At 43.1% G+C, this 21,691-nt stretch overlaps 1 protein-coding gene across 1 annotated transcript in view; it reads right to left on the bottom strand.

The window, feature by feature from the left end:
* The window catches only part of ABCA4 (ATP binding cassette subfamily A member 4), a 106,718-nt gene that overhangs the window by 17,777 nt on the left and 67,250 nt on the right, over positions 1 to 21,691 (bottom strand). Inside the window, exons 19-31 of the mRNA XM_083743151.1 lie at positions 18,800 to 19,015; positions 16,110 to 16,287; positions 11,907 to 12,038; positions 11,076 to 11,215; positions 10,153 to 10,290; positions 9,343 to 9,536; positions 7,268 to 7,358; positions 6,230 to 6,435; positions 5,538 to 5,586; positions 4,675 to 4,901; positions 2,913 to 3,037; positions 1,810 to 1,908; positions 114 to 303 (exon numbers count right to left, since the gene is read on the bottom strand). Of these exons, the coding sequence (XP_083599277.1) occupies positions 114 to 303; positions 1,810 to 1,908; positions 2,913 to 3,037; positions 4,675 to 4,901; positions 5,538 to 5,586; positions 6,230 to 6,435; positions 7,268 to 7,358; positions 9,343 to 9,536; positions 10,153 to 10,290; positions 11,076 to 11,215; positions 11,907 to 12,038; positions 16,110 to 16,287; positions 18,800 to 19,015 (1,985 nt within the window). The remainder of the gene's footprint in view (positions 1 to 113; positions 304 to 1,809; positions 1,909 to 2,912; positions 3,038 to 4,674; positions 4,902 to 5,537; positions 5,587 to 6,229; positions 6,436 to 7,267; positions 7,359 to 9,342; positions 9,537 to 10,152; positions 10,291 to 11,075; positions 11,216 to 11,906; positions 12,039 to 16,109; positions 16,288 to 18,799; positions 19,016 to 21,691) is intronic.

Genomic DNA, 21,691 nt, shown 5'->3' with positions numbered 1-21,691 from the left:
ACAAATGTATTGTAAATGCAAAATTTGGTGTGTGTGAATTTTAGCATACTTTCAATCCACCTGAAACCAATTCAGTGGCAACCACAGTGCTTCAACCAAGCAGTCTTTCTTACCTGTGGGGGAGGAAGTCCTCCAGCTCCCAAAGGACACTCTGGTAGCATGGTGAGTTTCTTCCGAGTACTGCATTTGCAGGATGGTGAGGGGTTCTGGGGATGCCACGTATTAGTTTGGAAAAGGGCAGCTATGTTATAAGGGACAGCCGGTGTCCTCCAGGCAGTTGATGCATTAACGCAAGGGTAGTTCCTACACAAGGAGACAAGAGCACACATGATCTCATTAGCAATGTTAATATCAAACGGGCCATGCTAGGTCTCGGAAAATTTGCAATTATATATCTCGCCTTTACAGTACCAACCGTTAAAAAGGAGCAGTTTCCTTAAACACATTACAAACCCAACTCCATGTATCAAGTATAGGGCTGAGCGATGTCAGGTTTTCAACTTCATGATATACAGTATCACCAGCTAAATACTGCAATATATCACGATGTCTGAAACAAGGATGGAGTTACGTAGAGATGAATGGGGTGATGTTCTGGTAACTGCTACTACTTAGGAGTCTAAAACGGATCCATTTTTATTTTTAAAATATTGTTGCAAGTGGTATTGTATAGTACAGAGCAACAAGGGCACGACAAGAATCGTGAGAGAAGTGATTACTGACTTCATGAATTTTCCCATATAATGATTTTTTTTCATATAATGATTTTTTACATAGCACAGGCGCACATTGTGATTTGTGATATATCGTCATGTCCAGTGTTACAAAGCAGTTACCACAATGTGGACTTCAAACCAATTTTGGACAGTGTATCAATACATCGCCCAGTCCTAATCACCTATCCTGTAACTAAAGGGCTATTTATACTACAGGCCCATACAACCCGTTTGGGGCACATCTAGGCCAGGAATTCTCAAGCTTTTGGAGCCAAGGGGCACATTTTAACATTAATGGAGCTTTTGTGGACACCAATAGATATTGTGGAGGCAACCCATGTGTGGAGCGACCCCTATGTCCTTACACAGAACCATTCTTTGCATTTCATATTTTTATTCTCTTAAATTTGGGGTGCTTTGCTGTGTTTCTCTACACAGCACAGGGGACATGAATTCAATTGTGGGTCTGACTTTGTGGAACTCCCTCACAGCTGAGATCAGAAAGGCCCCTTGCCCTGCTGAACTTAAGGCACTTTTTATTACAGGAGGTATTTTAAGTACCGGTAAATTGCATTATGCTTATTTTAGGTTTGCACTATTTTATATATACACACTGCCCATCTTACTCGGTTTTCCCCGCCACTCTGGGCAGCTTCCAATAGAATATACAAAAACACAGAACATCACACATGAAAAGCTTCCCAAAACAGGGCTGCCTTCAGATGTCTATGGAAGGTTGTATCTCTTTGACATCTGATGGGAGGGTTTTCCGCAGGGCAGGCATCACTACCAAGAAGGCCCTCTGCCTGGTTCCCTGTAACCTCACCATGTCATTTGATTGATAAATTTATTTCATGATTGTTCTGTAAAACGCTCTGTGACCTTCTATGGTGAAAAGCAGTTTACAAATTCGGAAATAAAATAATTAAACCAACAGACAAAATCCCCAGTTTTGTCATTGGTGACAACAATATTCTCCGAGATTTTCACTGGCTGGGAAACCTCCGAGGCCAGTTCCCTACTGTTTCAAGCACTACTGATGCCACCCTGCAATTGAATAGATTAGATTAGTAGAGAGAACAAAGTGACTTACTGAAGGGTCTCTCTCTTCAAGCAGCGATTTCCAAATCCTGGTTTATTTAAGAAGGCGTCAATAAGAGAAACCATCTGCTCACTGCCAGGCCGCTCATTGCTAATGAGATTGGATGAGATTTAAGGTTATAAAAAGATGCTGACTGCAGATGCAAGACAGTGGCGAATGAAAATCAGCTGATCACACAGGTAGGGTCAAGCCACAGGATATGTTAATGATCAACTGCCCATTGTAGGATAAGGCATACTAAGTGTAAAAGGATTATAGGAAGGACAAGGGCATTTTTGACCCATGACCAAGGCACTGATTTCTAAATGCAAGGTGAAAACCACACACATCCATTCCTTGTTAACAAGAAGACAATAGTTTTTGTGTCGGAGAGATAATTCCCTGTGCTGTACCTTGTCCATTCATATCTCCTGGCTATCCACACATTTTCCATATAGTCTAATGCTTTGGGCAGGTTCAGAGAGTCTATGTATTTTGTACTGGTTTCATACAATCTTTCCATCCTGCTTTCCAGGTGGAAAAATTGTGGAAATGGAGCACACACATGTATACAAGTGACACACATCAATATGGTGTGTGTGCCCACAGGTTTTTTCATGTTTGAGGTTATACAAACTGGCCAGAAGTGACAAGCATTCACATTCACCCAGACGTCACCTATCTGCATATTTATGACACTGCAATAACTTAGCTATTTAGAGCAGTGTGGATGGACAGAAAAAGAAAAATATTGAGCAGCAAACCCAGTGTCTTGTTTTAATTACACAGAAGCCAAAGTATCTCAAACAAAGCAGAAATTGTACACGGCATTTTAATGGATCTACTGAATTAGCTAGCAACAATCCTAGAAGGTAGGGCAGTGCTACTGTTATGCCATAAACATGACGCTAGCTAGCCAGGAGGAAGATGCAAAATCTAGGCTGGAAGAAAAGATCAGTCATGATCTGAAAAAGTCTGAGAATGACTTCAGCAGCTAACTACGGACTACATTTGCATGATTTAAACCGGAATGAAGCAGCAGGGAACTAGAATCCACTCAGCAACAAGGCACCACAAGTGCTATTTAGGAACGAGCGAGGAAGGTCTTCTCTGACCTGAAGAAAGTGAACTGGTGCCCATAGATCCAAGGGTGGAGAGTTAAACTGGGGTATTCACCAAATGGAGGAATGATTACTGTAAGTATCAGAGCCAGCAGCACAAAGCTGGCAGGTAGAACAATCTGCAGGCAATATGGAAAATGTCAGCCACCGGGAGGGTTCACAGCACACCAGCAGTATCAAAGTACCACTCAGATAACACAGAAGCGCACTGACTAACAACACAAGTGGACACTTGTGCTGGAAGTCCACATAGGTCTGATAACACTACACGTCATACATCAAAGAATAAGAGTCAAATCTGCATTTTATAACTCACGTTTTTCTTTAATCGTCCCAAATTTAAAGAGAATGGCAGCATAAGCTAATAGCATACAGTATTATGCTATAGCGGGACGCGGGTGGCACTGTGGGTAAAAGCCTCAGCGCCTAGGGCTTGCCGATCGAAAGGTCGGCGGTTCGAATCCCCGTGGCGGGGTGCGCTCCCGTTGCTCAGTCCCAGCGCCTGCCAACCTAGCAGTTCGAAAGCACCCCCGGGTGCAAGTAGATAAATAGGGACCGCTTACTGGCGGGAAGGTAAACGGCGTTTCCGTGTGCTGCGCTGGCTCGCCAGATGCAGCTTTGTCACGCTGGCCACGTGACCCGGAAGTGTCTCTGGACAGCGCTGGCCCCCGGCCTCTTAAGTGAGATGGGCGCACAACCCTAGAGTCTGTCAAGACTGGCCCGTACGGGCAGGGGTACCTTTACCTTTACCTTTTTATTATGCTATAGCACATTATGCTAATAGCATATTAGTATATAACTAGAGATTATAAGAATGTGGGAACAGAGGAAGACCCCTCTTCACAAGTCAGACCATTGCTCCATCAAGCTCAGTACGGTTTACAATGGGACCTACTGCACACAAATCAATGTGCTCTGCCAGAGCTATGGCCTTTCCACATGTATGGATACATGGAGTTTTCAGTACCTATGGAATATGACGATTTTGTTCTCAGTTTTTGTCTGTATTTGGATACCTTGTTCTCCACTCAAATCGAACTTGCACAATTGGGCTTCTCTTACAGAAGCGTGTCGTTTTCTTAATTGTAATGGGATGCATTATTGACAGTAAAGGACAATAGGCCACCTACTCAAGTGGATGTCTCTGTTCTAAGATCTCATCATTAAAAAAACAAAAACAGCTACATTCTTGGCTGCTGTTATTAAAACGTGCAGCAAGTTGATAGCAGAATTTATATCATCACCCTGATGTCAATAGCAAAATTAGTGGAAGTATACGTATGTATGCTGCTCTGGGTAATTCTGAAGACCTGGTATAATTTGTTGTAGACTGTAAACACCAAATGAAATTAATTGACAGAAGCCAGCCTTAGCTTGATTTGTATCTGGAAAGAATGTTTTAGGATCTGGTTTATCGGGCTGCATTTTTAAGTACAGCCCAGTGATAGGCTTATAATGTAGTGAGGTGCTTTTACAATAAGATTGTACTTCTTTCTCCCCTTAAGCCTGTTATAAATGCAGGTGTGTATAATTGTGAATGCCATATGGAAGAAACTAGGCATGCGCAGAGTTTGTCTGAGGCCCGGAGCGGGAGTCTTGTTAGAATAAAGTTCTAAACTCAAACAAAAAAGCCGGGGGGTGGGGCCCCTGGCCAGCTTAGCCCTCTGAAAAATGGGGGCAGTATACTGGGCTGCCCCCACCCCACCCCACATGGGCCTGGAAGAAGCCCTTGTGACTGTAATGGAGGAGCACATACCTGAGCAAGGAAGTCTTTAAAGCTACGTGTACTGTGGTGGAGTCGTTTGATGAAAAGTGCTTTGATTTGCTGAAAGGTAAGTTGGCAACCTTTGTTCTGCCTCGATCCTTTCCCGCCGCTCCCATCCCCTTCCTGTGCCACAGGCATCCGAGAAGTGCCATTGGCTGCTGGAGCAGTCTGGTGGGCTCCCTCTTCTTGTCCAGCAGCACCGTTCTCCTGTGCAGCTCCTAAAGTTTGCAGATCATAGTTCCCATGCCAATTTCTTCATTTACATTTACATTTTTTGCCTTGCCATTCATGAAACTGTTGAGTTTCTCCAGGGTTTGATCGTTTAGAAAACACCACTTCCAAAGTGGCATGAAAATAGCGCAGCTACACTTGCAGCAGGAAACGTTTACAGATCTATTAGAAAATAAACTCAGCAAATGCCTACCGTACTGGTTCAGGTCTTCCCCATTTTCCATCAGTTTGTGAGCTGATGAGCTACATCTGTTTGATTCTGGATTTGCATTGCTATGGCTAAAATAAAAGCATGGCCCCACTGGACCTAGAACCGATGCTCAAATAGTTTCCCTAACCCTTTCATTGTTGAAGAATGCCCTCACCTGGAAACCTCTAGAAAAACATACCCATAGCTTAAGATCATAATGATCTGGAGTTCCCTATTCCTACCCTACCAATGGCTAGGGATGTAAGAAGGCATCCTTCTAGGGAATGGAGCTGGGACTTTCTACAGTTCTGCCACTGATCTACAGCCCTTCCCACACACTAGTGGCTCTTGTTTTCAAATCAGTAGTCTATTAAGATGTGGCAGATATTTAAATCAACTTTTTAGCATGGTACTAGATGACAAGAGAGTTTACCTGCATTCTGTATTCCAGGGTCAGCCTCTGCTGTAACCTTCAAGAAAACCTGCAAGAGAGATGCATAAATATGTTCTGTGGGCATATGAGGGTCTTGGAGCATCCTCTTCCCTCTGCCCCACAGTAATGTAGGCAAAGAGCTCGAATTTACTGGAAAACAGTAGAACCTACTGTACCATTAAGGTAAAGGTAAAGGGACCCCTGACCATTAGGTCTGGTCGTGACCGACTCTGGGGTTGAGGCGCTCATCTCACTTTACTGGCTGAGGGAGCCGGTATACAGCTTCCGGGTCATGTGGCCAGCATGACTAAGCCGCTTCTGGCAAACCAGAGCAGCGCACAGAAACGCCGTTTACCTTCCCGCCGGAGCGGTACCTAATAGCTGTCAAACTGCTGGGTTGGCAGGAACAGGGACCGAACAACAGGAGCTCACCCCGTCGCGGGGATTTGAACCACCAACCTTCTGATTGGCAAGTCCTAGGCTCTGTGGTTTAACCCACAGCACCACCCATGTCCCCACTGTACCATTAGCTCCCCATAAATCCAGATAGGATCCGTGTTGTCTTAAGAACTCAGACACACGCTTAATATTTACAAAAATCTTATTACTGATAGGGTATAAATGTCCATCCAAAATTATGAAAGAAAAGGCGGGAAGGACAGAGAGCGAGAACACTACACAAAGTTAACAACCTCTTCAAGGGGCGTGTCGGAGATCCCAAAACTGCTGAGTCCCACATCTGCCAGGGTTTCCTCCAATTCCCTGAAGAGACTTGCATATGCTCGCTGTTTGAAATTCTTACTGGGTAGAAGATAAATAAGTTCCTGACCAATACTTTCTATTAACTTGGCTTCTGGAACATGGTGGTGGATCAGTTCATTTAGTTCATTCACATCACCTGCAAAGAGGCAGAACAGAGTTTGGAAAAAATGAATGGCGAATTGCTTGTTTGTTTAAGTATTTACTTGCTTCCGACCTTTATATCCCAGCTTTCCCCAAAGGAGTTGAAGGTGCCTTCCATTGTTCTTTTCCCCCTCCCCATTTTATCCTCATAACAACCATGTGATACAGGCTAGGCCTTGAAGGTTATGACTGGAATAAGGTCATCCAGTAAGCTTCATAAATGAGTCAAGATTTGAGCCCTGGTCTCCCACATCCTAGTCTGACACTGATCACTACGCCATACTGGATCGACAGTTGTTTGAATTTCAACAAGCCAGTTAGGAAGAGCTGTCCTCCCAAGATACACAGTACATGTAGAGGCTTACTAGAGACTGTAATCACCATAGGAGCCAACTCCTTGGAGCCAAGGTCCCTTTGCCCCCCTCAATAAAATATTTGAGGGAACCAGGGGCCCCCAAAGTTTATGGGCATTGCCATTTGAATGGTGGGTGTGTGCTGCTTCTTGTGATCTATTATGTGGGGCAGGACTTACCTGCCCCCCAATATTTTATTCATTGGTACCCCTGCCAAAAACACAGGAAGATCTCCCCTGGGTCAGAAGTAGGATCCACCTAGCATCCTGTTTCCGAGGATGACACCTCAGAGAGGCCTCTTAAGAGGGGCACAAGCAAGGCATGAATGCCCTTCCCAGTTTGTTTGTCCCAGCTGCCTCTGAACATGGACACTCCATTTAGTTATCATAGCTACGGCCCATGGAGGTATAAGTAACTCAATAAACATTATCATAATGTTGTGCAATGAACAAGTCGGCCAAACTCTGTTCTCACCATCCAGTTCCTGTTCCACAGTTTCGGCTTTGTTTGTGGGCACACAGCTGGAGCAGGAACATGAGCATTTGGATCCCAGGCTGCAAGAGCTCTAAAATCAGATAAGCAAGATGAAGGTGAATGAGGAACAAGTCACATTATCAGCTTCAATGTGATCATAATACGCACTAAGTATAGTGTTTATCAGGAATGATTGCTGATCAGGCTTTCCAAATAATTGTTTTCAACCTTTGTTGAACCAGCTATTCTTGGGAACTGCTTGATACTTCGGTTGGGAGTTCCTAGGAGTTGGCAATTTTGTAGGCATGCCTTTTATAGCGTTCTTTGTATTTTGCAGTTCAAGGCTGGCCTATCGTAAGTCACATGCAATCGTTAAAATTACCTTGTGGACAATGGTGGAAAGGTGAACTGGAAACCTTAAGAGGGAAAAACAAATAAATACGGAGAATAATAAGGGCTTGTGTAACCTTTGTATTCAAGTGGTACTGCAATGTACGCTGTTCTTGATTATGAGTGAGGACATGAGAACATAAGACAAGCTGGCTGGATCAGGCCAGTGGCCCATGTTGTCCAGCCATTGATAGCGTTATCCTCCATGAATTCATCTTATCATTTTTTTTAAGCCATCCAAATTCGTGGCCACCTCTGCTACCTGTGGCAGCAAGTTCCACTCTTTAACTAAGCTCTCCTTATTTCTGTCCTGAATCTCCCAACCTTCCTCTTCACTGCATGTCCACGACTTCTAGTGTCATAAGTTACGGAGAAAAACTTTTCTCTATCCAATTCATCAACGCCATACATAATCTTATAAATATCTCTGACAGTGGTACCTCGGTTTACGAACTTAATCCATTCCTGAAGTCCGGTCTTAAACCAAATCCGTTCTTAAACCAAAGCGTGCTTTCCCTAATGAGGCCTCCCACCACCGGTGCCCTCCCACCATTCGGCTTCCATTCGTAGACCAAGGTAAGGTTCGCAAACTGAAACACTACTTCCGGTTTTGCAGAGTCCGTAAACCGAATAGTTCATAAACAGGGCTGTTCGTAAACCGAGGTAACACTGTACTTGCCCTTCTATAAACTAAAAAAATCTCAAATGCTGCAACTTTTCCTCATAGACAAACCACCACCCCCCTTATCATTTTGGGCATGCAAAATGATTTGAGGAGATGCAGACTAGAATTCACTGTCTGGTCTAACTAACGTGAATGAGCTTTCTTTGTATGATATATTAAACTAGCTAACACAGCCGATTAATTAATCACTGTTAACAACCAATACATTACAAAGAAAGGTAAGTTGTCTTATTGCTCAGAAACAGCTTCTGGTTTACACATAGGAACTTTCAGATCAAGGATTTGTTTCATCATAGCATTTCTTGTTCTTTATTTTAGACTTTTAGGTTTTGAAAACACTGAGTTAGAGCTGCATGGTCTTTTTTCAGCATATTATCATCTCCTTATTTTCAACTTCCCCTCTCCACCCAATTGTCACCCACTTTTTCTGTCCCAACATTAGAAGAAGAAGAAGAGTTTGGATTTGATATCCCGCCTTTCATTCCCCTTCAGGAGTCTCAAAGCGGCTAACAACCTCCTTTCCCTTCCTCCCCCACAACAAACACTCTGTGAGGTGAGTGGAGCTGAGAGACTTCACAGAAGTGTGACTGGCCCAAGGTCACCCAGCAGCTGCATGTGGAAGAGCGGAGACACGAACCCGGTTCCCCAGATTATGTGACTGCCGCTCTTAACCACTACACCACACTGGCTCTCTTCCACTCAACCACCACAGAGGCTCTTCCACTCAACTGCCCTGCGTTCTATGGTGTCAATGGAGTAGGAATTATAGAACCTCACTGGCAAACCTTCAAGGGTGCGGAGCTGGAGAGAATTCTGAACAATTGCGGACAGGAAAGGTCAGTTACCTGTCCCTGATTAATCAAAGTGCCTCTTGTTCCTCCCCCCCCAATTAAGCAGAATGTATACAAATGTCACTCGCAGTGTACTGTATTTGTATTTGAATATTGGGGGATGAATAATGCTTACAGGTTACTTGTGCAAAATGGTGCCAAACACTTACAGCCTCCTTTCCTCCACTGTCTTGGATGTTTTTCATCTTGCGGACTAAGGTGAGATAGAAGCCTGTGCCAAAGGAATTCTTTAGGAAAACAGGGGATCCTGAGCAGTGCAGCCTTCCCTGGGAAATGATAGCAACCCGGTCGCCAAGGATGTCTGCCTCATCCATGTGGTGAGTAGACAGAATGATGGTTCTCCCTAAATGGGATCAAAAAATAGTAAATCACCTGTGAAAACACTGGCTGCAGGCCTCTTGTCTATTATATAATCAGGCATTACTTAATAACCTTAGGGAGTTAGCATGCAAAAGCTTGACAGTCAATAACATGGGACAATTGTGTAAAGCTGAGAGGCTGGGGCAGATATTCCACCCATCCAAGGGGGGAAAATATCTAAGCATTGTCACCACAGATTATAGGCTCTGCATATGCGGTGCACTGAGTATCTGTTTTGGCTAAATTCAGCAAATTACGTAGTTGTTGATTGTTAGCATTGTCACCACTACTAACTATCAACAACTACGTAATTTGCTGAATTTAGCCAAAACAGATACTCAGTGCACCGCATATGCAGAGCCTATAATCTGTCAATCTTTGCTGCCTTTTCATTTGAATGGGAAGATTCCTTCATAGTTCTTCAGAAAGAATGTATAATTATTAACAGGTAGATGGACCACAAATTGCAGCCTTAGACAGTGAGAGATCAAGCACAGTCTGCTTCGTCTGAAATCCATGGTCCTTTTCTGTCTGTACACACAGAGAGAGACTGCTATCTTTGCATCATCAAGAAGCTTTTCATCCTGAGGACAAATTACCTGAACGATACTTCAGCAGGAGGTCCCAAATGGATCGTCTGGAATACGGATCAACTCCTGAAGTGGGTTCATCTAGGACAACCACTTTTGCTTCGCCTACAAATGCGATGGCGACGGACAGCTTTCGCTGCATGCCACCTAAGGAAAACGAGAGAGCAGCTAAAGTCAGCTAGAGGAAAGAGACTGCTCCTCAACAAACAATAATCAAATATTTAATGTAACAGACGATTTAGCACTTAAAGGCTGACATGTTAAATGTAGGATAAGCTTTTTGTAGACCAGAGACCACTTAAAAGCTTATGCCGCAATAAATGCGTTAAGACTGCAAGGCGCCACAAGACTCCTGCCTGATTCTGATACAACAGGCAAAACACTGCTGTTGCTTTGGGATTTCTTAAAAAGCTATATTCTGCTTTACCATATAAAATATGGTAAGCAGCTCACAAAGAAAACGACAAAGAACATCAACATGCAAAATAGGTTGAAAGCAAAAGCACATTTCTTCAATCCTTTAGAGAAATTAGATATCTGAGCATAGAATATCCCAGTCTCAGGAATGGCTCAGACCATGTGAACATCACATCCTTTTCAGCCTTAGGATAAGCAAACAACATGCAGTCACAGAGGGAGAATACTCCTCTGTTATGTATCAGTGAACAAAACCATATGTGGGGAAGACCCTGTTATAAAATAAAGTGATGTAGCTTCATCAGGTGGTGGGCTTCTCATGCCACTAAGAGGTGCAAAAATATCAGCTATTTAATCATGCACTCTACTTTTTACTGTACTTTTACTACAATTTTGCCAATATGTGCTGGGATGAACATGGGTGAGGTTAAACAGAGCATCTAACTCTGCCCTCAGAGTTAATATTCAAGAGCTAAAAAGGCGCACAGGACTTTGAGGGTTCAAACTTTGGATACCTGATAAGTTTTGAGCCTCTTCATTCCTTTTATGCGGAAGGCCTATGTCCTCCAGCATCATTTCCATTTCCAGTTCTGCCTCCTCTCTGGTTCTCCCTTTTAGCTGGGCATAAAACAGGATGTGTTCTGCAACAGTAAGGCTATAGAAAAGAAACAGTGCTGTTTTAAGTTGGCCAAAAGAGACAAAGCATGTTGCACTATTATACTGTAGAAACAAGACGCAAAAGCTTCCACCCACAGAGAGCTGAAGCCAGTTTGACAGAGAGGCCTCTGCTGTAAGCTCATCTGGTACAAGGTTCCTGAAACGATTCAGAAGCTTGCAAACCTTGTTTATTCAGAGGTGACATAAGGGAAAAGGGAATACAGTACTATAATGTCAGAGCTAAGCTTTTCTCTAACCACTTCTGTCTACAACCTAGAAGATTTTGTGAGGGGGAGAAGAAGTAACAGTCCGCTGGAAATGTAACATCATCATAGAAAAAGTTTTGCAGGTTCAAAACGGATTGCTCTCTTCTTCCCTCAAAATGGTAACAAACACCCATTAACTCGCCTCTGAGTTGCAGAGTGATGTAATCCTTTTGAGTCTCAGTGTTGACATTTTGCCTAAGTTCATTCCCACGAGTGTGAATTATGGTCCTAACTAAAGCCTAAATAATTATCACAGAGCAAAACTAACACAAGCACACTTTCATGTTGGGGTTGCTTGTATCAATGTGTGTCTGCTAGGTGAACAGAAGACTTGCATCAGGTAGTCAGAACAATTACAGCCTTTCAAGTTAGGAAACACATTACTTGGAAGCAAGTTTGAAGCAAATCCCTGGCAGCACTTACTGATTGAACAAGATGTTGTACTGAGGGCACATGCCTAGACTCTGCTGTATGGAGTCCAAGTCTGTCTGGATGTCTTTCCCACCAACCAGTATTGTTCCAGATGTAGGTGGAAACAGACCGGTGAGGATAGACCTAGCCAAACAACATGAGAAACAGGTAATGTTTATCAAAAATTATACAGCTGTTATTTACAAAATAAAAAAAAAACCAAAGCAGTATCAGATAAGTTGAGATAATGTCCTGGGGCACCACTAGGTGGCACTTTTGTCTATAGACATGTTTTGGAAAAAATGCAAATCTAAAGGCAGCTTTACAGATCTGCTTGCTGAATCTAAACTTAAAAATGAACAAGTCATACTCACATGCACACATTTATAGGGGGAGAACAGCATTAAGTCATTATTATTAGTTCTGCTGAGCTATATCACTAAAGGGATACTGAAAGAAAAACGGTTTAAGTTTTATTTTTGATAAAAACTATCAGAACATAACTCTTTTTTCTTTCACAAAAGACTTTACATGAGATCTGAGGAGGCTGTAGGCAGAACCTGAAACACTTGTAATACTGAGACGGTTTTAGTCAAAAATTAAATAACTTGCATTTTCAAATGGAAGTTTATCTGTTCCTTGCAAATGCAACCCTTGGAACATTTAAAACAAAAACATTTCATCCTGGCTCTGCAACTGGAAGTAAGACTGACTGGGCCTAGGAAAGGAATAAAAAAGGTAAAGGACCCCTGACAGTTAAGTCCAGTCGTGAACGACTCTGGGGTTGTGGCGCTCATCTTTCAGTTTTTTGCACCAGTCTGCATTTTTTTAAAATGAAAAGTCATCAGTGAATATCTTCTAATATGCACACATTTGTGTGCAATTTTGCCTACTACAGAAACCCGCAATTTACACGGTTGTTATATTTTTGGGCATTGCACCTAAAGCCAAAATCGCATATAGTCAAAACACACTGGATTTCCAAAGTCACTTTTCCTGGAACCCTGTCCCCTTTTGAATTATTATTATTTTTTGCCATGCACATAAAACTGAATGTTAACATGTTGCGAACATGCACATTTTATGCGCTCTTTGATCTAGAATAAGTATTATATATATATTTGGCACACATTGCTTGGATGAATCACTACACTGCAAAATTCAGAGACGTGTGAATTTTGAAGGATTGCTGTGTTTCAGTTCCTGCATTGTTTTGGAAAGGGCAAATCAGGTTGTTTCACCTTAAAATGTGAACCACATCTAATTTCTCCCCCATCTCTACCCTTGGAGTGGTGGCACTCGGGTGGGGGGACAACAAGCAGGCACAGGATAGGGGAAGCAGCCTTTTTCTTGCTGATCCTCCCCCCTTTCAGCGCTTCCCACCCCTGAATTCCCCATTGATCTTGTCAAACATGGGATGGGGCACACACATTTGCAAAGATAATGTCTGTTCCAGCCCAAGAACAGAACACAAGAGAACATAATGTGCAGCTCATATTGCAGAAAACCCCCAAAGTAGAAGCCAAGTGACAAGAAAGGAAAGATGAAGCAGATCTGCAGTGTCCACAGTTTTTGAAAAACTGACCTGGCCACAGCATATAATAGCTACTCAGGAAGAAACCTGGGGGCAGTAGAAACAGAAAGCCAAGGAAATGTTTGTCCAGACCCCTGAGAAACAATGCACCTGGAACTCTCCTAGGCCCGAGGGGCATATCAACTTTGCTGACTTCATTGCTTTTTCAATTCTTTCAGACTAAAGACTCCCCGTCTCTCTGAGCATATTTAAGAAGACCTGACCCCAGGAAAAAAATGCTGCTCTTCCAGAGAGACATCTGCTTTTGTTTCTCCCATTACTTCCACTTTTATAAGATAGGCATTTCCTTCTCCCGAGGTCTTGGAATTATCCCCCAAGCCAATGTGATCACCGATAAGGGTAATCCATGTTTATAATTCACACTAGTTAAGACGGGAGAGTAAGAGCAATCCTCTGTAGGAAACGACGATTACCTTCATTTTAAGCAATATTTACTGCTGTATCTAAAACCAGAACTGCCCCAGGAAACAAAATATATGGCTATGTAAATTTACAATACATGCAGAAATTAAAATAAACCCCAATACCTAACTATGTGCCTGGGCTGCAAAGCAGAACAGGTTACTAGGAGAGTTGATTAAATGGACCGAATCACTATGACAGCAACAATTGGCATGCAATTTAGAGGGGAACACACACACATATGCACATCCTCCATATTGTTCTTAGCTATGCCTACTGTCAGGGAACTGCCATCGGAGGGACAGGTGGTGGAGAGGCTCCAGGAGAATAGGAGAGACTCTACAGCAGAAGAAGGAACCAGTAGGGGGAGAGCAGGAGTTCCAGCGGAAAGGGAATCGGGGGAGAGGCTCTGGGATACTTCTAGTGAGAACAGTGAGGAGGTAACAAGACCCCCTTTAGCAACCCCCACCCCTCGCCGGAAGCTGTCACGCAGAGAGTCCAGGAGGCGCATGTCCGTCAAACAACTTTTATGTTGGAGTAAGTTCCGTAGACGCCCACTGTCGGATTCTACCAGCGACTGACGGAGTCATGCTTTGGGGGCTCCGTTAGTGCCTAGGTTTGGGTGACCAGCCAAACCCCAGAGGGATCAAGCTTTTACGCACAAGCAGCTCATTATCCCATCACACCTACCCAAGTATAATTGTCAGCAACAATAAGCATTTAAGGTTATTGTGTCTATCCTTTGAGCCACACACATTAGAGAATTTCAGTTTTGTTTGTGAAATGAAGAACCGTTCAGTGAAATTAACAGGAACTAGCATCAGAGCAGAGAGATAAATGCAAGCTCAGCCTCCTGTCAATTCTAGTGATGTTAGTGAATTTTCTAACTACTTGGCTCAGCACATGAGCTTGTCCATTTTAGAATGCTCAGCTTTATTGTGAATTGAATACCATTTTCCTGAGAAGTTCTTCTCTGGCTCAGAACGTTTAATGAGATTCTGCTGACCAAGCGCCCCAAACCTACTGCACTTTAAAAAAAAAAGTTCATTGCTTACTCTTCACTAATCATGTGATGATTACTGCAAACTACCAGATCACCTGATAAACAAAGAGCAGTTTGTTTAGTGAGAATCTATGAGGGTCAATCACTTTCCTTGATTGTTCCTTACATGCATTTGGGAGAGCCAGTGTGGTGTAGTGGTTAAGAGCGGTAGTCTCGTAATCCTGGGGAACCAGGTTCGCGTCTCCGCTCCTCCACATGCAGTTGCTGGGTGACCTTGGGCCAGTCACACTTCCTTGAAGTCTCTCAGCCCCACTCACCTCACAGAGTGTTTGTTGTGGGGGAGGAAGGGAAAGGAGAATGTTAGCCGCTTTGAGACTCCTTAAAGGGAGTGAAAGGCGGGATATCAAATCCAAACTCTTCTTCTTCTTCTTCTTGGTTGTGGTTAGTGTCCCGTATCTAGATTGAAACCCCTCTCTTGTTCTCAGGTGTGTTTGTTGGTGATGATAGTGGCAGTGGTTGAACTTTCCATCATGGCTGATTCTCCACTGGGGCACAGGAAACTAAATTACAGTCTCAAGGCCAAAATGATCACACCTGCATACACACCAATGCCAACATGACAAGTCTGGAGAGAACGCTAAAAAAAATGCACAAATATTTTCTGAATACAGAGACCACTCTGAACCACCAGGAGCTCACTTATCAGCAGGTTTACCCTCCTCCTTCATCCCACACATACTACCTGCAGCACTTCATTTCAGAAAGTGTTTGCTGAGGTTACAGGTGTGAAATTATCTTCACTCTTCAACTCTTATCTGTAACTGGAGTTTTACAAGCCACACCTTCTTTTCCCTCCCTCCCTTTTAAAAAAGGGCATTACAACCTAGTTTTGTCTTATTTTCAGTGAACTAAAATTATGACCATCACTTAAGAATAATAGCAAAGGTGGCTATGCATAAAACCTGTACCTTTGCAAATATAGTGTGTGTGTGTGTGTGTGTGTGTTTGTGTGTGTAATATTAGTATATAGCATAAGAGGCCAGCATCTTGATGAGACTAAGCAGGTCTGGATCTGCTAAGTGCCCAGATGGGTGGCCACCTGGAAACCGTGTCTGCCACCTTGGGTTCCATGATGGAAGGAAGGCGGAATATCAAGTGCAAGAAAAAAGCATATATGGAATTAGCAGCATGATAATCTTATCTCAGACTGACTCACATAGTGGTTGTCTTCCCAGCTCCGTTGTGGCCAAGAAAAGCAGTGATCTGACCCTCATAGAACGTAATAGTCATTCCGTCAACAGCTGGCTTAGAGCAACCGGGGAAGATCTTCACCAGGTTCTGAATACACACGCCTGGGACCAGACCAGAAGGCTCCTCTTCAAAGTGCAAGTTTGCTTGAAACAAAGATTAAAAAAAAATAAAAAAATAAAAAATTAATGAAACAACTGCAGAGGTGAGCTGTAGAGGTGTGTGATTGCAGCTCTAAGACAACACAGCATATTATAATTGTTAGAAGAAGCAGTTGCATTGCAACACATTCTGGTTCACCGTCCCCCTAACGGTACACTTTTTCCCCCTGGGTTGCATCATGGTTAGCCCACAAAGAATCGGACCTGAAGTGATTTCTGTAGAAACCATCAGGTCAGAGCTAACAATAATGGTCATGGGCATTTGTTGCTGACAAAGCTTTCATGGACCTTCTACCACACTGAGGATCGCCCTTGGCCATTACGAATATTCATATTAGAACTACTTTAAATTGCTCCACTTGCTGGTATAGCCAACTATGTGGTAAGCTGAGAACCAAGTCAAAATTTCTGATAAGAGACTTATGAGAAGGTAAGTTCTGAGAATTCCCCCTCCCAAACATACAAAGGGCATTTTTTTCCAGCCACCAATTGAACCCCCAACCTCCCTGAGGGTGCAGGGGAGCGCAATCTGCAAACTGACCAGCAACTGTGCACAATAGTTCACTACAGAGTCACAGCCATGGCACAGAGCAATTTAAAGTGGCCTCTTATGGTGCACAGGAGAAAGCAGCAGGAGGCCTTTATCAGCAGTGACAACAAAATCTGGCATGTAAATAATCCATCTGTCCACTTGAAAACTTTATTTTTTTCTTATTCCACTCCTCCCCACACAAAAAAGGGAACAGAATGAGATCACCAGAGTTTAGAATAACATTGTTTTCTTTTTGTCTTGGTGGGAGAAACTCACCCTTGTGCAGGAGGAAAGATCAAGGCCTGGGTTTCCCACTGAATACAGACCATCCAGAAGACTGAGCTCAGAAGACTGCCATTTTAAATGCCACCATGGGGACTGTTTTATTTTGCTTAATTCTGGGCCAAAGAAACAGCCTTTGAAGTAAACGACCCCCTTGGGCATTTGAGATGATGTAAATCAAGAGCCTTTTGACTTGTGTTTATCCAAGTTACCTTAAGATTTGCAAGGGGAGTTTCCATAAGGGTTTGCTTACTTAACTTTTCAGGATCAGAAGAGTTATGTTAGGGTGCAGTCAACTCAGTCCAGGCATGTCCCTTTCTACTAATAAGGTATTGTTGAGAAATGTATGTGACTCTCCTGCCCTATTTTTTTGTTTTTTTAAAAAACTTTCCTTCCACTTGCAGTCTGAAGTGACCTAACGGGACACAGGTTTACAACCAGGACTTCATGCGGGCTTCTGATGACATATTCAGCATTCAGGTTTGATGGGCAAAACTTGGAAGAAGAGAGGCTTGGATCCACCCTAAGCTACCAGACTCAGGCTGACATAGCAAGGCACCAGAGTGCCTTTTCAATCACGTATGATGGGCTGGAGACATGAGAACACAAGATGTTTTGTGCATACATTTTCAACGCAGGTATTTGTGTTGGTGGGACAGCAGTATATTTTTAATTTAAAATTCATTACTTTTTTTTTAGCAAGAAAACATGGAGCACTGCAACATGGATAGCTAGTTTTAGTCATCAGTCATCTGTGCAGGATATTTTTTAAGTTTCCTGATACTACTGCTGCATAAAGTCCTTGGATTTAATACTACAAAGATATATGAAAGTTTCTAGAACATGGAATTAGCTTTCCCCGTTCAAAATACAATAAAGGAAGCTAAGAAGATATACAATTCAATGGATCCTGAATTATGTTCTTTTCAAAAACACATTCATCACGCAAGCTGCCTAAAGGTCACAGGTTAGAAAAGGGAATGTCAGTTATTTATTCTAAGGCAGGCTAACTTCTGCAGAGTTTGGGGACTTGCAGCAATCTGGGGAACAAGCCAACAAGGTGCTAGGAGGAGATGTGGTAAAGAGATCTTTGCTTCTTGACAGGCTAGATCTTTTTGAAGTAAGACCCCTGCTTTCATTCACCCATCATCACACAAGATGAACCCAAATGACCTGGGGTTTCATTCAATAAGTTTGAAATAATGTGAGCTCGTGCTCAGTGCTTGAATCACCAGCTTTTCACCAAATGCAAAAACTCCAGTTCTGCAAAAGGTGACTCCCTGTGTCCAAATATTGCTTCAGAGGGTCAAGCTTGCACAGCAAAGAGAATCAAGCAGAAGTTTTTTCCCCCTGGCTGTATCAATTCAGGGTGCATACTATGTTTGAATGCTGACCCATTTAAAAAGGTTTATAGATGTCTGAGAGGAAGCTAGACCGAACTGTTCACCCTGATTGTGCTAGTTTTGTAGGCCAGCCTCAAATGAAGAGTTATTCAGACTGTTTTGTTGGAATTGGCCCTCCTGGGACAATAAAGTGAGATGCCTCTACTATGCTACACCCACCTGGAGCTATTCACACACCACCACATAGGCAGAGAAACGAACTGGCGACAAAGAAGCACATCAAAGTTCAAATGTATAACACAAAAAGAGTTGCGATTACTCCGCTTCTCTCTCTCCTTACTAGTCATTTCATCTTTGCCTTTTGCCTCTGCCTCAGGCTTCCCCTGCTCGATGTACTCTGGTTTCCTTTTGTGTTTACATTTGTTTTCTTTACCATCCTTCTTCAACGGGCTGTCTGTCTGGGTTTTCCCCCTGTCGGGTTCGTCAGCCATGGACTTTCTCATCTCTTCTTCTTCAGCCTTCATGTTGACGCTGCCTTCCTTCTCTGAACCTTTGTCTAGGTTAATCAGAAATCAAGTCATTTTTAAAAGGCAACCACTGCTGTCAGTCTTGAGTACACACTACACCTTTATAGCACATTTGAAGCATACTTCCCCACTCAAATAATTCTGGGCATTGTAGTTTGTTAAGGGTTGCTGGGCAGTGTAACTTTTTGAGGCGTAAACTACCATACCCATAATTCTTTGAGAGGGGGTGGAAAGGTAGCTTTGTGAGGGATAAACTACAGTTCCCAGGATTCTTTGGTGGAAGTACTGTGATTTAGACGTGCTTTCAATGCATGGTGTGGATGTGATCTTAAGTTTCATTTAAACAGCAACATTTAACAGAAGACTCTGTGTGTGTGTGTGTGTGTGTGTGTGTCACGACCACCAGAAGGCACATGCCTAAATAGTGAAGGCCATTTGGTTGGGTATAGGTCTTTTAAAATACATAGAATTGTTAAGTAAACTACAAAACGCCAGGAACTTCTTGGCCCTTGTCTAACAAAGTTTAAGGAGAAGCATTCTATGCGGTTTAAATCTCTTTTTTTATAGCTCTTCTAGAGGACTAGGACCTTAAATGAGAGATTTTAAAACTTCCCAATAGGAAGTTTTGTTCCTAAATCACAATGACTGCAAGTGAGACTCAGAAAACAATATTAAATTGGATGTGATTCTTACTACTACAGAGTGTTTCTTATTCCACTATGTATTGTGTTCACAGAGTACTTACTGCCTCAGTGATCAGGGTGTGCTTTGCATTCCTGTGATGTTCAAGTCCCTGCTCTGTTAGCTTGTTACACGCAAGTGGCAAGGTGAGCCAATCACTTGCCTCATCTCCCAGTGTCACAGCACTTCTTGCATTTTCCCCATCAGTGTATTTGTGGCCACTGTCCCATGGTAGGAGGGGGCACCTGCACTGATACAGGTTCAACCCAGGTGTTTTATTGGCCGCCAACACATGTGTCGAATAACCAGGTGAGGTCGTAAAACACCAGGCAGATGTTGATTCTAAGGACATGACATGGATGCACTACTCTGTTGTTAAAAGATTTAAAGCAGCCATTATCTGCCTCAGGTTCCCCAATGTCGTTGGACTACAACTCCCATCACCCCTAGCTAGCAGGAGCAGTGGTCAAGGATGAAGGGAGTTGTAGTCCATCATTATTTGGGGATCGAGAAAGGCTGAACTGAAGCTGGCAACATTTTAAAAATAATGCCTTTCAGTGGGCTTTGCTGATGCTCTCAACATGAAGATCCATGCTGCTACTGCTGATTACTTATTTCATTTAGGAATTGCTTCCTAAAACAGATCCCAGAGCAATTTACAGGAAAAACATACAAGCAATTGCATATATAAAAGCAATGACAGATATGGAAAATCAAACAAGAGAAATGTTGAAAGGACAAAAGAGAGGATCAAACGGTTGTGCGCTAATTTCTAAGTCAGGACTGTGGGCTGGATGTGGCCCTCCAGGCCTCTCTACCTGGCCCTTGGAACTCTCTCCAAGCTTCACTCCTTATTAGGCCTGTCTCGCACCCTCCTGGAGTGTTTTTGCTTTACTGGATTATGTCCTTTAACTCTGATAATGGCTCTTCATTGCCTGGGTGGAGGAGAGTTTGTTGTGTGAATGCATGTAGCCTACTGCACAAAGGTAGCAGTTGCATTAATTGTTCTGCCCACCTTACCCCCACAACCCATCAATGCCTTAAAAAGCTTTGCCTAAATCTTCCTCGTAGTATATAGCCTTGCAAGGTTGCTTTGATATAGTGCATCCTGGAAGCTGGAAAACAGAAGCAATGTCAATAGTAACAAACAGATGCATCCTCTGTTCTTCTGAATTCCTCTCACAGGACATCTAGTGGGAAAGCTGCACTTTCAGCTGAGAATGCAACAAAAGCAAATCCACTTCCAAGGGGGGCAATGTTGCTCTGACCCTAACATGTGCCATGACTGGGATGGTGCTGGTGGGAGAGGTTTCAGGTTGTTTGCAGAGGGGATTAGCCTCCTGCTGGCCCAGAAGTACCTTCATCTGCTGAGAACCAGATTCAAACAGCCTGTCATAGCCTGTGAAGTACTATGGCAGCGAGAAACGGAACAGCCATGCAAATAACAGATTTTCTCCTCCCTTCTTTGTAGTATAGCAACAGTTTGTCACTGTGGTTTTGTGGATTCATATGACCATTCCCAGGGACCCAACGGAGGACATAACATCTGACCAGGTTCTTCCTTGGATGTATCAGAAATCTGAAGAGGTGCTGTGTCAATGAGATGTTGCTAGGAAGTTAAACCCAAGCCAGGAATGCAGATGCATCAGCACCTTAAAGGTTATCAAATTTATCATGGCATATGCTTTGTGGACTTTGCTAAATGAACGCAGTATCATCCAGTTACAGGTGTATCATTTCTCTCTTTTTTGGGGGGGTATAATTGTAAACCATGAGGTCAAAGGGAAATGATATAAGCATCATTTCTCTCTTTTTTTTGGGGGGGGGGTATAATTGTAAACCATGAGGTCAAAGGGAAATGAAATGTAGAAAAGCCCAAGCGATTGGTAAATGAAATGTAGAAAAGCCCAAGCGAGTGGTAATTCGGGGGGAGGGGGGGGGAATACATCCTGGCATTGATATGTCAATTAACACATATAATGTGCTCAAAATCCTTTGTCTCGGTTCAGTCGATAAGTGATAGC

This window comes from Podarcis gaigeae (assembly GCF_964106915.1).
Source record: "Podarcis gaigeae genome assembly, chromosome: 6".
Classification (NCBI taxonomy): Eukaryota; Metazoa; Chordata; class Lepidosauria; order Squamata; family Lacertidae; genus Podarcis; species Podarcis gaigeae.
The sequence above is the reverse complement of the archived record's forward strand: the minus strand, read 5'-3'. Positions and strand labels throughout refer to the sequence as shown.